General features: G+C 35.1%; 1 protein-coding gene across 1 annotated transcript; it reads left to right on the top strand.

Annotated features, from left to right (window-relative positions):
* Positions 1–1947: 1947 nt before the first annotated feature.
* LOC125657221 (uncharacterized) lies at positions 1948–15785 on the top strand. The gene is made up of 6 exons (XM_056144311.1): positions 1948–3424; positions 3543–3752; positions 3925–4010; positions 4186–4315; positions 11878–12056; positions 14773–15785. The coding sequence occupies exons 1-6, from the start codon at positions 2032–2034 to the stop codon at positions 14857–14859; spliced, it is 2085 nt and encodes a 694-aa protein (XP_056000286.1). The 5' UTR covers positions 1948–2031; the 3' UTR covers positions 14860–15785.
* Positions 15786–16256: the final 471 nt, after the last annotated feature.

The following is a 16256-nucleotide window of genomic DNA, read 5'->3' as shown; positions in this document are numbered from 1 at the left end:
GCATGACATATTGTAATATTTTAGGAGAGGGACTTGTAAGTTGTTAGAGCTTGCAAAATATAGTCGGTTTTTGAAGTGCGGCCGATTTGAACCAATGACGTCCCTTGTAAAACTTTCATCCCCTATTGTAGCGCTATCACCCCCCACCCCCACCCCGGACATAATTGGGGCAAACTTGAATCTTCACTACGTTAGAAAGCTTTCACATAAGTTTCAATCTCTTCTGGATTAGGGTTTTGGAGATGTATGAATGATTTCACTTCGTATTTTTCCATTTCTTGATTACCCTAAGTTTGAACATTTGAATCCCTGTTCTTGAAGATTCTGCATTACATACAAGTTTAGTTGAAATTGGTACAGTGATTCTGGAGAAGATGATATTGTGAATAGTCAAGTGTAGAACGACAAGAACGACAACGGACAAATTCGATCAGAAAAACTCAATTCAGCTTAAAAGGAGCAAAATTGACGTTTATAGATAACTTTGTATGGTTTTGTCAGATTAAAACACAAATTTTTAAACCTTTCTTTTTAAAGTTATTCTATGATAATGCCAATATTCACTATATAGAACAAACACGAATTCTGTCGAAATAGTAAGTTAGGTAAATTTGCTGTTAATGATATATATCTAAAGTTATGAAAATCCCTGAAAATGGTGTTAATGAATACCCTCAGTTATAATTCTGAATGTAATACACACACATAAAAACCGAGGCCCCGTGTCACAGCAGGTGCGGCATGATAAAGGTCCCCCCCCCTACTCAATGGCGATAAGCAGGGGCGGATCCAGGAATTCCGGTTACGGGGGGCGCCACTTTATGAGGCAGGGGGTGTGGGTGCCCAGGGGGCGAAGCCCCCGGAAGCTCCTGGATTTTACAGATTTTATAGGGCTTGAAATATATCTCCTGTTTAGTCTTTTGTACTATTTTCTATCATTTTTTATGAGGTGAAATTAATGAAATGACGCAAATTTTAAGGGTTTTTGGAAAAAATTAAGTTCTCCCAAAAAAGGAATTAAAGAAATCAATTGATTTTGTCATTTATTTCTCCGGAGTGGAAGAAATTATTGCTTCTTACATTGTTTTGTACATTTTTCTAAACAAGATACTACGATTTACGTTAAGTTTGAAAATTTTAGGGGGGGGGGGGCGAAGCTAAATCCGGCACTGATACATGTAAGCACCCTTCACCAGTAGTGGTGACGTCTCCATACGAGTGAAAACTTCTCGAGCGGGACGTGAAACAGTATACAACCGACCAACCAACATCCCCACCGCAAAACACCCCCTTTGTTTTTGAGTGTTTATGCCCTACACCCCTTGTAAATCTTACTGATTGCTCAAGTCTAACGGATTTTATTTTTTTCTAGTTTTTTCCCCTGCTAAAATTGCATTTTAAAAAACTAAATAAGGTAAATTTAAAAGTTTTCAATTTCAAAATGTTATTGTAAAAATGTACATATCTTCCACTTTTGATATATCAGGTTTCTCTGGTGTGCTATTCCTCCGTAAACTTCACCAACTGACAAAGTCATGGCCAAGGAGATTGATTCGGTCGTTTGATATGAACACGGTTTGTGGGCTAGCATAAAGAAAGGCCTGTAGGAGTGTCCTCTTAAGATTATTTTGGAGGCGTACAATATGATAAGAACATTTTGATCCGCGTTCTATTTTTGCTTCTTCTTTCATCAAAAGGGGGGATTTTTAACTGAACGATTAAAAATTCACTCTTTGTTTTACAGTAATTAACAAAAAAGAACAAATAAAAGAAAAGGAATTCAAAGATTTTGGATGAATTTAGAATTGGTTGAATTATTTTCCCATTACGCAGGTCCCGAAAATAACACTGGGCGTATTTCGTAGCATAGTGCATCTCATACGTCAAGGAAAATTCCCAGTCTTTCTGTATGTTAAAAAAACCAAACAAACAAAAAACATCTTATTGCAAGAGTCACTTCAACTCTGCGGAGTGAGGGGAAGTGATGTCATCATTAAATGACTTAGAATTTAACCCGTGTAAGTAGTATCAATGTTTGAGGGGACTTCATCAATCTTCAGTATATCTCTGACCAAGATGGCGAACATGGGCATATTCTGTCTGTGTTTTAAATTCGTTTTTATCATATGTATAATACGGCCCGTGTCTCCTCAAATAATGTATGAGAACATTAAGGAATTTCACGGAACTTTTACCGAAAATATGAAGAGAACCGCATGTTCTGATAGTGTGGAAGCGTGTGGGAATCGACTTTATAAATGTGGCATTCAAAATCAATTACTTGTCGAGACTTTGCGCGGAGTACAAAAAGTTCAAGTGTTGCAGAGCAAATGTGGGATTCGCATTCAAAAATTAGAAATGAACGTTTCGGAGTCTTTCAGCACAATCAGTTCCTTAAACAGATCCCTGTTACAGGTAAATCTTAAACTTCAGGATTGCGAAAATAAACTCAACACAGAGAACAAAGACATGGCTGCATTAAGTAAATCCATTTATATTTGTAATCGGTCGTTAGAAGGAAGTACAACAAATATTACAAATATTATGTCTACTCTGAATACCACCAAACAAACATTGTATCGAACAATGGAGGATTTAGGACGAAAGTCAAGAGACCTAGATCAGGAGAGGGCAAAAGTGAGAGCCATCAACGGCAGCTTAGGACGTTGTGACAAAGTTCTCGTGGAAACCAAAGCTATGCAAGCTGCGACGCTGAGTACACTTAAAGAAAAGGAGAGGAAAATTGTCATTCTTGAGATGGAGAGCTTTCAGTGTAATAGTACATTAAGTGAAGCTTTATCTAACTTAACGTCTACTTTATTAACATTACAATCCGTTAAAGCCGATCATCAAGATTGTTTAGGACATCTTCAGGTTAAAAATGTCACGAGTGTGGAATGTGCTCAACAGAGTTCGTTATTGAATGACTCTTTGATAAATTGTGAAAATAGACTGGGTAATTTTAGAAACAATTTTTCGGATTGCGTGGTGAGAATGTCTGGGATTGAGAATGAATTATTAGAAATAAAAAATATCCAGGAAAGACAGCGGATGGATTTGACAAGTACCACGCTGCAATTGATGGAATTGAATAATACTTTGCAGAAGTGCGAAGCGAATCTTTCAGATTCGAAGCAAAATATCTCTGAATATGCCCTCGCTGTCATATTGATGAAGACAAATTTTTCTACAGCAATATCTGAATGTGTAAACGAAACTAAAAGATTGGAGGAGCGAATTCAAACCTGTGAAACTTCGTTAAAAATAAACTCAAAAAATTTCTCCGAGTTTGTGAATCATGTATCGCGCGCAAACTTATCTTTCTTACAAACGCTGAGTGATTTTCAAAACAAAACGAATGAATTAGAAAAGGAATTATTAGAGTATAAATCCAAATTTGAGACGATAAAGTTCCTGCCGAAAAGTAAGTTTTGATTTAGACGACAGTACGCTTCAATATGGACGTAGTTCATTTCTTAGTTTTATGTGAAATACTTCTGATAATTATCACTTGATTATATAATTATATGATTTATTTCAAGGAATGTTAAAATGGACGGTGAACGATTTATGTACAAACATGCCAAATCTTCGCGTCGAAAACCCCGAGCTTTGTCCTTTTTTCTACGACTGCAGCCAATCCGATTCTATTCTCCAGCAATGCTCTTATCCTCGTTTATATTCCGACATCAACTCGAGATGTGAAGATCCGACTTCTGTTGACTGTGGGACAAGAAATATTTCCTACGGCTGTAAGTGATACACACATGGTTGTGTGTAAAACTCTGTACATCTATATGGTAAATTAAACCTCTTGATGTAAGAAGTTTTATATTTTGCAAGCTTATTTTTAATGTATGAAATAAAGTACAGTATGTGGACTGTTGTGAAATAATTTGCACTTTCTTCTGATATTTTACAAAGACACATGTGACTTTGAAACTACTAGCGATGCGGGGTGTTTCTTGACTGATTCCAGTGCAGGGGACTTTACCTGGAGCAGACACAAGGTAAGATAAGATAGGGTATATAGTACATATTCATGTATACAGATTCCATTTTGAATCATTAACAAAAATGGTTAATTAAAAAACAGAACAAAATTTTTAAAGGATATTTAAAACATTCTACCACTTTAATGATATTCTAAATACATGTCTCACACAATCTCCTTTTTTGGACTAGGGTTCCACATCTTCATCAGATACAGGGCCGAGTTCTGCATACAGCGGCTCGTACTATAAATATATCGAGGCCTCCCGTCCCAGAGTGAATGGTGATACTGCAATATTGGAGAGTAACAAACGATTTCAAGGTAGAGAGCTTTTCCGCAAACGTTTATTTCATCGTTCAGAATCACAGACACACAATTGCAAGCGGATAATGGCGATAGAAAATCACTACCCTAAGAAAGGACTAAAAACACACTCTATTATCATATGCTTACTTTTTTGGATTGAAGAATATACTATGCACATCCTCTGTATCATTAAATTCTTAAAAGATCTGTTTGACTCGTCCAGTTAACTCCTCATATTCATGCTGCAATATTCCATTATCATCTGCATGTACATGTAGTATTCATGCCTCTCAACTGATTCAATATGAAATAGCATGCTCTGCGCATGATCAATCATAAAATCTAGATAGACTACTGACAAATAAGTTTATGTTACAGTGGTTTCAACAGTCTTAAAGTCACAATTTCGGAAAATGTGTGGTCGTTATGATGTGATTTACAAATACAAACTACATGTATCACTAGGTGGAATGCTGTCTGGCGCGTTTCATATATATTGTTAAACCGTTCTCAAGATACTAATTTTGACAATAGATTACTCCGTTTATCTGATCAAGATAAAGGTCTCACAGCGGATGCGACCGATTGAGAGGAGATGCTTACTCCTATAGGCACCTGGTTCCACCTTCGGTATGTCCAGGGGTCCGTGTTTGCCATAATCTTTATTTTGTATTTTTTTATAGGTTTTCGTTATTTTCACTTTTTCATTAACATCTATTATTAAACTGTTTTTAGCTCACCTGAGCTTAAAGCTCAAGTAAGCTTTTCTGATCGCCTGTTGTCCGTCGTCTGTCCGTCCGTCTGTCTGTCCGTCTGTAAACTTTTTACGGTTTCGACTTCTTCTCCAGCACCACTGGGCCAATTATAACCAAACTTGGCCAAAAGCATCCTTGGGTAAAGGGCTTTCAAGTTTGTTCAAATGCAGGGCAATGCCCCCTTCAAAGGTGAGATAATCACAAAAATGCAAAAATAGGGTGGGATCATTTAAAAATTTTCTTCTCAAGAACCACTGGGCCAGAAGAGCTGAACTTTGCATGAAAGCTTCCTGACATAGTGCAAATTCAAGTTTGTTAAAATCATGCCCAAGGGGTTGGATGGGGCTACAATAGGGGAAAATAGTTTTACATAGAAATATATAGGGAAAATCTTTAAAATCTTCTTCTCAAAAACTACTGGGCCAGGAAAGTGGAAATTTACATGAAAGCTTCCTGACATAGTGCAGATTCAAATTTGTGAAACTCATGACCCATGGCGTTAGGATGGGGCCACAATAGGGGATCAAAGTTTTATATAACTAATAAATAGAAAAAATCTTTTAAAAAATTCAGTGCAGATTGAAGTTTGTAAAAATCATGGTCCCCGGGGGTAAGACAGGCCACAGTAGGGATAAAAATTTTACATACAAATATAAAAGGAAAATCATTAAAAATCTTCTTAAAAATCACTGGCCAGGGATCGAGTTTACATTTACATGAAAGCTTCATGACATAGTGCAGATTCAATTTTGTAAAAATCATGGACCCCGGAAGTAGGATGGGGCCACAATAGGGATAAAAGTCTTACATGCGAATAGGAAAAATCTTTAAATATGAACCACGGTGACTCTGGTGAGCGATGTGGCCGATGACCTCTTGTTATTCATTTATTTTTTGACAATGATCATTATTTATCATCAACACAAAACAAAACTTCTCGCCACGTGTTTGAAATTTAAAGCTTGATGTACAATATATTTGTCATTTTTATTTTTTTTTTCCCTTCAAAAGTGCAAAAATATAGCTAGGCATGGTGCTAAAGTTTGAGCCCCGCTCGTGTCTTGGCTGCGATAAACCTAAGACGCCAAAATGGATAGTATGGCGAACGCTCGTCATTCATAATTTCGAGTCACAGATCTTTATGATGTAACCATGAAAACAGACTTTTTTTTTATCGTAACAGGCGTGGCCCATGAAAGAACCCCTCCCACTGCTACGACCTTGAACGTCAAGCATAGGGCTACATTTTTGGTACTTCACCAATGAGTAAAAAAATCTCAAAGAGTAGTAAAATAAACAAACTTGACGGGGGAGCATCATGTGACTTAAGGGTTACGAAAGTCGTTTAAAATCATTTTAAAACACCAACAGATAAACTAACTTGTTGTAACCGTTATAATGAGTTAGTTATCTCGTTATTAGGAATTACTCACCGTTAAAATGAGCTAGTTATCTCGTTATAAGGAATTAGTCACCGTTATAACGAGTTAGTTATCTCATTATAAGAAATTAGTCACCTCATTATAACGAGTTCGTTATCTCGTTAAGGAATAAGTCACTTCATTATAACGAGTTAGTTATCTCGTTATAAGGAATTAGTCACCGTTATAATGAGTTAGTTATCTCGTTATAAGGAATTACTCACCGTTATAATGAGTTAGTTATCTCGTTATAAGGAATTAGTCACCGTTATAACGAGTAAGTTATCTCATTATAAGAAATTAGTCACCTCATTATAACGAGTTAGTTATCTCGTTAAGGAATTAGTCACCTCATTATAACGAGTTAGTTATCTCGTTATAAGGAATTAGTCACCTTATGATAATGAGTTAGTTATCTCGTTATAAGGAATTAGTCACGGTTATAACGAGTTAGTTATCTCATTATAAGAAAATATTCACCTCATTATAACGAGTTCGTTATCTCGTTAAGGAATAAGTCACTTCATTATAACGAGTTAGTTATCTCGTTATAAGGAATTAGTCACCGTTATAATGAGTTAGTTATCTCGTTATAAAGAATTATTCACCGTTATAATGAGTTAGTTATCTCGTTATAAGGAATTAGTCACCTCATTATAACGAGTTAGTTATCTCGTTATAAGGAATTTGTCACCGTTATAATGAGTTAGTTATCTCGCTATAAGGAACTAGTCACCTCGTTATAACGAGTTAGTTATCTCGTTATAAGGAATTAGTCACTGTTATAATGAGTTAGTTATCTTGCTATAAGGAATTAGTCACCGTTATAATGAGTTAGTTATCTCGTTATAAGGAATTAGTCACCGTTATAATAAGAAAGTATTCTCGAATAAGGAATTAGTCACCTGATTATAACGAGTTAGTTATCTCGTTATAAGGAATTAGTCACCGTTATAATGAGTTAGTTATCTCGTTATAAGGAATTAGTCACCTCATTATAACGAGTTAGTTTTCTCGCTATAAGAAATTAGTCACCGTTATAATGAGTTAGTTATCTCGTTATAAGGAATTAGTCACCGTTATAATGAGTTAGTTATCTCGCTATAAGGAATTAGTCACCTGATTATAACGAGTTAGTTATCTCGTTATAAGGAATTAGTCACCTCATTATAACGAGTTAGTTATCTCGTTATAAGGAATTTGTCACCGTTATAATGAGTTAGTTATCTCGTTATAAGGAATTAGTCACCTCATTATAACGAGTTAGTTATCTCGTTATAAGGAATTAGTCACTGTTATAATGAGTTAGTTATCTTGCTATAAGGAATTAGTCACCTCATTATAACGAGTTAGTTATCTCGTTATAAGGAATTAGTCACCGTTATAATGAGTTAGTTATCTCGCTATAAGGAATTAGTCACCTGATTATAACGAGTTAGTTATCTCGTTATAAGGAATTAGTCACCGTTATAATGAGTTAGTTATCTCGTTATAAGGAATTAGTCACCGTTATAATGAGTTAGTTATCTCGCTATAAGGAATTAGTCACCTGATTATAACGAGTTAGTTATCTCGTTATAAGGAATTAGTCACCGTTATAATGAGTTAGTTATCTCGTTATAAGGAATTAGTCACCTCATTATAACGAGTTAGTTATCTCGTTATAAGGAATTTGTCACCGTTATAATGAGTTAGTTATCTCGTTATAAGGAATTAGTCACCTCATTATAACGAGTTAGTTATCTCGTTATAAGGAATTAGTCACTGTTATAATGAGTTAGTTATCTTGCTATAAGGAATTAGTCACCTCATTATAACGAGTTAGTTATCTCGTTATAAGGAATTTGTCACCGTTATAATGAGTTAGTTATCTCGTTATAAGGAATTAGTCACCGTTATAATAAGAAAGTATTCTCGAATAAGGAATTAGTCACCTGATTATAACGAGTTAGTTATCTCGTTATAAGGAATTAGTCACCGTTATAATGAGTTAGTTATCTCGTTATAAGGAATTAGTCACCTCATTATAACGAGTTAGTTATCTCGTTATAAGGAATTAGTCACCGTTATAATGAGTTAGTTATCTCGTTATAAGGAATTAGTCACCGTTATAATGAGTTAGTTATCTCGCTATAAGGAATTAGTCACCTGATTATAACGAGTTAGTTATCTCGTTATAAGGAATTAGTCACCGTTATAATGAGTTAGTTATCTCGTTATAAGGAATTAGTCACCTCATTATAACGAGTTAGTTATCTCGTTATAAGGAATTTGTCACCGTTATAATGAGTTAGTTATCTCGTTATAAGGAATTAGTCACCTCATTATAACGAGTTAGTTATCTCGTTATAAGGAATTAGTCACTGTTATAATGAGTTAGTTATCTCGTTATAAGGAATTAGTCACCTCATTATAACGAGTTAGTTATCTCGTTATAAGGAATTTGTCACCGTTATAATGAGTTAGTTATCTCGTTATAAGGAATTAGTCACCTCATTATAACGAGTTAGTTATCTCGTTATAAGGAATTTGTCACCGTTATAATGAGTTAGTTATCTCGTTATAAAGAATTATTCACCGTTATAATGAGTTAGTTATCTCGTTATAAGGAATTAGTCACCTCATTATAACGAGTTAGTTATCTCGTTATAAGGAATTAGTCACCGTTATAATGAGTTAGTTATCTCGTTATAAGGAATTAGTCACCTCATTATAACGAGTTAGTTATCTCGTTATAAGGAATTAGTCACCTCATTATAACGAGTTAGTTATCTCGTTATAAGGAATTAGTCACCTCATTATAACGAGTTAGTTATCTCGTTATAAGGAATTAGTCACTGTTATAATGAGTTAGTTATCTTGCTATAAGGAATTAGTCACCTCATTATAACGAGTTAGTTATCTCGTTATAAGGAATTTGTCACCGTTATAATGAGTTAGTTATCTCGTTATAAGGAATTAGTCACCTCATTATAACGAGTTAGTTATCTCGTTATAAGGAATTTGTCACCGTTATAATGAGTTAGTTATCTCGTTATAAAGAATTATTCACCGTTATAATGAGTTAGTTATCTCGTTATAAGGAATTAGTCACCTCATTATAACGAGTTAGTTATCTCGTTATAAGGAATTTGTCACCGTTATAATGAGTTAGTTATCTCGTTATAAGGAATTAGTCACCTCATTATAACGAGTTAGTTATCTCGTTATAAGGAATTAGTCACCTGATTATAACGAGTTAGTTATCTCGTTATAAGGAATTAGTCACCGTTATAATGAGTTAGTTATCTCGTTATAAGGAATTAGTCACCGTTATAATGAGTTAGTTATCTCGCTATAAGGAATTAGTCACCTGATTATAACGAGTTAGTTATCTCGTTATAAGGAATTAGTCACCGTTATAATGAGTTAGTTATCTCGTTATAAGGAATTAGTCACCTCATTATAACGAGTTAGTTATCTCGTTATAAGGAATTAGTCACTGTTATAATGAGTTAGTTATCTTGCTATAAGGAATTAGTCACCTCATTATAATGAGTTAGTTATCTTGTTATAAGGAATTAATCACCGTTATAATGAGTTAGTTATCTTGCTATAAGGAATTAGTCACCTCATTATAACGAGTTAGTTATCTCGTTATAAGGAATTAGTCACTGTTATAATGAGTTAGTTATCTTGCTATAAGGAATTAGTCACCTCATTATAACGAGTTAGTTATCTCGTTATAAGGAATTAGTCACCGTTATAATGAGTTAGTTATCTCGTTATAAGGAATTAGTCACCTCATTATACATGTAACGAGTTAGTTTCTATGGAAACGTGAAATTAAAAGGACAGATTCCTTCCAAAAACTCAACATAAGGATTAGAAATTATTCAAATCGTTAAACTTGAGGTCTGATGTAAGGGTTCATTATATTGAGTGTGGGAAGGTAAAATTCCACCGAGGGGACAGCATGCATCGTCTGGTGATGATGTGAGAAATAAAATATATGACGTGTCAACCCTTGTTTTATGATGACTCTTATGTTAGACTAGTAGTCATCTTAAAAACGACGAAAAAGTGTTCATGTTATTTTCTTGAACTTAACAAAAATACCGAGTTTCCGATGTCAAGCCTCGTTACCTGAACTCGATGGGACCTAGAAAAAACTTCAAGATATGCAAAGATTCGAGATGTCGAAGGTAAAATACTAGAATATATGTGATTGGGACTTCTGAATCACTTTCATATATCTGTGGTATTCGAGATATCAGTGTTCGAGATGGTCTGCCAAACGTTTGTACCTAGATCGTTAATTGATCTATAAACCTGTACATCTATTTACTGTCTAGGGAAATGATTTCACGGGTTGTAATTTTCGCGGTTTATTCATTTTAGACACATTCGCGTGTTCATAGATTTGCGGATTCGATTCACTGTAAGCCCCCTCCCCTCCCTTAACACATTGTGTATTAAAGAAAGATTATAAAAAATAATATTTACGGTTTCTTAAATTCACGGATTTTTCTAAACCGCGAATATAGCGAAAATTTCCACCCCGATCTATTTTCCCCTGGAAGTTTGACCTACTTTTGATAAAAATCCTACGTATCTCATATTTCCGGAACTATTTAAGATAGAGGTTTCATATTCTGTATATAAATTTCTTTTGGCAATGTCTTCATATCATATCATGATCAATGATCTTGTGACTAGCATGATCTTACCAGAACAGCAAGATGATGTTAGTCATATTAATGTTGAGGCATCTCTGAATTTATTTTAGTTATATTGGGATCTTTTGGGGCTAGGTTAGGGTCACAATATGGGATGCAAAATTTTCATGGGAATAAGGATTGATGAAAAAATCTTTTAAAAATGGTAAATGTTTGAAGACGTATGCTACACGTTCGTTGTGCTTTCATACGGTCCAGGTACATGTATATATGTATTCACGTACGAGTACGTAAACATTTGACGTACGTATGTTACGTACATGACACATCGTGCTTGATGATTGTGTCAATATAAAGTACATACTATGTATGTAAAAGGACGACAGGCATGGCGGCATCATTAGAGGTTATTGTATTAAAAATATCTAAAAAGAATTAAAATAAATCCAAACGACCCGTACAAATTATATCCTGTAAATAATAACAATTTTATGCTTGAATATGAATTTATGTCCAAGTTTAAAATCTTCAAAGTACGTCCCCTGGATTTTTACTGCCTGGACAAATATACATGTACTAGTATTAAGTCAATGTAAAACTTGTCCAACATGCTGATAAATATCATTAATTTCTATCTTTTCTATAGTGCTAGGAAGGAATAAGATGATTTGGGGTGGAAAAAATATCACCAAAATGAGCTATACTAAATGTTGATACAATAACTAAAACGTCTGTATCTTCAGAGAAAACCTACTGCCTCCGTCTACGTTATCATATGAGGGGATCTGATATTGGGAGTCTCAAGATCAAAACAGCAAACGGAACCAACAGTCCAGCACTTCTCAGAGAATTATCCCGCCATCAAGGCATTTCTTGGCACAAACTGACCGATCTAAACATGCATCTGAATAAAGATACAAAGGTAGGAAAACTTTTTGATATAAGTAGCTGTGAGTGGACATTAACCTATCATTAGGTCAAATGCTGTCTGACGTGTTTCATACCGATTGTTAGGCCATTCTTGGCACACTGATTTTGACTACGGATATCTCCGTTTACCTTATCAAGATATAGAGCTCATGGAACGTAGCAGATAATACCACAAAGCAGGTCCGTATTGTGATACTTGCCATCACACAGTTAGAATGTTTGCCCTCACCACAGTTAGATTGCCTCCCATACAATCGTGATGTAGCAGAAAATTGCAGAATCCCTCCGAAACTTTCAAAGTTACCAAAGAATAACAGAGTAAATTTAAAATTAAAATTGAATACAACTAACCTCATTGATAATTCTTAACTCCTTAACAGAGTGAAAAATCATAAAATGATATTGTAAACTGAACACTTTTAAATATCACTTTCTCTATTCAAATTGACTACCATATTACCGGAAACTGTCATCGGAACACCTTGCTGTTTTCGAAAACGCATGCTCACGTTGAAGAACCGCCTACTACCATATATGGAAAACAATGACATGCCCTTTCGCAAAATCTTGAGGACGATATGTAGTGGACACAGAATTGCCCCGTAGAGCTGTAAGACGAAAACGCATAGATAATCTCTGCAGTGTTAGAGGGAAAAGATATGTTTACCAATGCAATGTGGTTAGTCTTCTTCATTCACGTAGGCATCGGTAGCTCAGTGGTAGAGCGTTGGATTCGTAGCCGGGAAGTCGTGAGTTCAAGCCTCGCTCGTGCCATAGTCGCGGCAAACCCAAGACGTTGTAAAATGTAGTGATTGCTCCTTCGCCAAACGCTCAGGATTCAGAAATAAGAATCACGGGTCTTTCGGGAATGATCTTAAAAACAGAGGTCCCGTGTCGCGGCAGGCGTTGGCACGATAAAGAACCCTCACTTCTACGTCCCTGGGGGCTAAGCATAGGTCTAAATTTCTGGAACTTAACCTACTGGTGACATCTCAGTATGAGTGAAAAATTTTCGACGGGACGTAAAAAAACCCACCCCAATCAATCAATCATTAGACAATCAATCAATCTCGTAGTTTTAATGAAAGTGATTTTCATCGTAAGAAGAATACACCTTCATATCAATTTGATTTGACATTACAATGTTGACTTAAGTTATATTTCTTAAATTATAGCGTTTATTTGAAACTGTACGTTAAGTTTTCTGTAAAATAACGGCGTAGTGAAGATCGAAGTAGCAGTTTCCGTCAAAGGTAATATGTCCTTATTTGGTAGTTGTGCGCTCAAGCAATGTCAAGTTCCGGTAAAATAGAAGCTGTACACAGCGAAGTTTAAACTTATAGGCTGTAGTTCCCCTCATACGCTAATTAAAGTGAAATTAATGACGAGTGAGTTGTGAAGGTAACGTGTTTGGTTGTATATTAATGATGATGATAAGATTTTACCATAACACGTACTGCGTGCAATTTTTAGTTTTGCTACATTGCGGGTATATTGGACATACTCTATCGTTAAACTGGGTCCGTAAGACAATATCACATTAACGACAGAATATAAACCGGGTCCGTAAGACAATATCACATTAACGACAGAACATTCTATCTAGTCATCACAATATACATATAGCTCTGGTCATTTACTGGGTTCGTAAGACAATATCACATTAACGACAGAACATTCTATCTAGCCATCACAATATACATATAGCTCTGGTCATTTACTGGGTCCGTAAGACAATATCACATTAACGACAGAACATTCTATCTAGCCATCACAATATACATATAGCTCTGGTCATTTACTGTGTGATCACTGTAAGTTGATACATACAACTACACAATCAGGATAAAACTACTGTTTATGTAAGTTATGAATTATGTCGCACGTGTAGAGTCATTACACAGGGTATACTCACTTTTACAATGATTCATGCTATTGCTATCTACCCCCAAAGGTAGACAAGTGGTTACAGTCCTCGCTTTGCGCTTCATGTATAGGGCTCGATCCCCAACCATGGCGGTCGCATCAATTCCAAGACTTCAGCATTAGAGAATAAAAATCACGGATCTTTCGAATGTAATAGAAATGGAGGTCCTGATGACCCCTACCCCCTTGAGCGCCATGCATAGGTCAATTGTTGTGGCAACCACCTATGTACATCTGATGATGTCCTTCTGTGAGTGATAAAAAAATGAATGTGACGTAAATGATAAAAAGAAAACTTCTCTACAAATACATTACATTCCAGAAAGCCGTTCTTTATGACTGCGCTCTTACATTGTACTCAGAAAGATCTTACACTGTACGCAGTAAGATATTACACTATACACAAAAATATATGATATTGTACACAGAAAGATATTACACTATGCACAAAAATATATGACACTGTACACAGAAAGATCTTACATTGTACACTGAAAATGTTTACACTGTACATAGAAAGATTTTCACTCTCGTTTTGTCCTAAATGAGCAAATTAGAAACTTTGGGCAATTAGATTCCCTCATTACTTTATATACGTAGGAAAAACGAATTGGGAAGAATTCAAAAGGTGCGAAATTGAATCTTAATGAGGTTAGACAAATATATCAGAAGACTAAATTTTCCCGGCATCCGGTATTCTTATTGCTGTGTTTCTTTTTATGTCAGTGTGGTTATACTTGCAGTAATTAGTATCTTGAGTAATTGAATCATTTTATTTCCAGATCTTAATTGAAGCTACAAGGGGTAAAGGGTTCAAAGGTGATATAGCCATTGATCACGTGACATTGTGGCCCACGAAGTGCCCGTAATCTGATTGGCAGAAGAAATTAGTTTCTCGTGATTTACATAATCTGTTTTAGCATGGAATCGTGTAACATTTGAAATTATGGTTTTTCTGTATACAAACATAATGTGTAGTCATGTCTATAGGAATATATAAGGTATGTACATGTACATGTAGCAAATTCATCAATCTATAAAGATTTGCATTAATTGTAAACTAATACCGGTATTAAATAAGACGTCTCATTGTATTTAGATCTATTATCGCTGTATACATGTATGTATCAACGTATTTGATACACTGTTTTTCTAAATCTTTAATATTACCTGTAATTGTATGGAAGAGTAAAATTTGGTAATTATTGTAAATGTGGGAACTCGTATAGTATATCCAGAAAAAAAGTAATGTGGTGACCTTTACTAGTACACTGTGACCTTTACTAGTACACTGTGACCTTTACTAGTGCAATGTTATGACCTGTACTAGTACAATGTGATGACCTTTACTAGTACAATGTGATGATCTTTACTAGTACAATATGACCTTTACTAGTACAATGTGATGACCTTTACTAGTACAATGTGATGACCTGCACTAGTACAATATGACCTTTACTAGTACAATGTGATGACCTTTACTAGTACAATGTGACCTTTACTAGAACAATTTGACCTTTATTAGTACAATGCGTCCACGTGAGAAGAAAGAATTGAATATTTAGTTCATCTGTTTGTCATTCAGGCATAAAATGACATTGTTCATGTGTTTTGTATGGCGTCAGCATTCAGGGGATATTCAACTTCAATTATGATAACAAAGTTTTATAAGTAAACATTTAGACAAGTATATTACAATATGTTTATGTATTGGTATCATGGTGTAACGACAAACAAGTATTTATCAGATGATGTTTACTAGAAATAAAATATAAGGACCCTTTCAAAGATCCAATGTTGCTCTACTGATTCTTCCGTAACATGATAGCGCCTCGGAGGCCCGACAAACTGCAAAATTGTTCTTACTTTTTTATTCTAAACATATACAATTACGACTTGATGCTTAGTATACACCATGCAGAAGGGTAATGCTGTCATTTTGCCAATACGATATATACACACTTTCTGACTGCAATGTCGGACCTTTAAGGCATTCAAACTAATTTCATGAAGCAACAAAATGGCTTGATTGGAATTTAGATAGCCGTTTTACAAGAGAAATATGCAGAAAGACATTTCTGGGACATTTAATGCAATTTTAAATGATGAGAATGAAGACAGCGAAAGTAGTGAATCTGATCCAGATTGTGTTAGGAATTTTGGATCAGATGCATCCACTGAATCAGATGAAGTTGACAGCCATTCACACAACAGTAAAAGTGATGTAAGATATACATTAAATTCACATATTATTGAAAAGGATGGC

The sequence above is a fragment of the Ostrea edulis genome, chromosome 7 (genome assembly GCF_947568905.1).
Source record: "Ostrea edulis chromosome 7, xbOstEdul1.1, whole genome shotgun sequence".
Taxonomy (NCBI): domain Eukaryota; kingdom Metazoa; phylum Mollusca; class Bivalvia; order Ostreida; family Ostreidae; genus Ostrea; species Ostrea edulis.
Note: the sequence above shows the minus strand (reverse complement) of the source record. Positions and strands in the feature narration are given on the sequence as shown.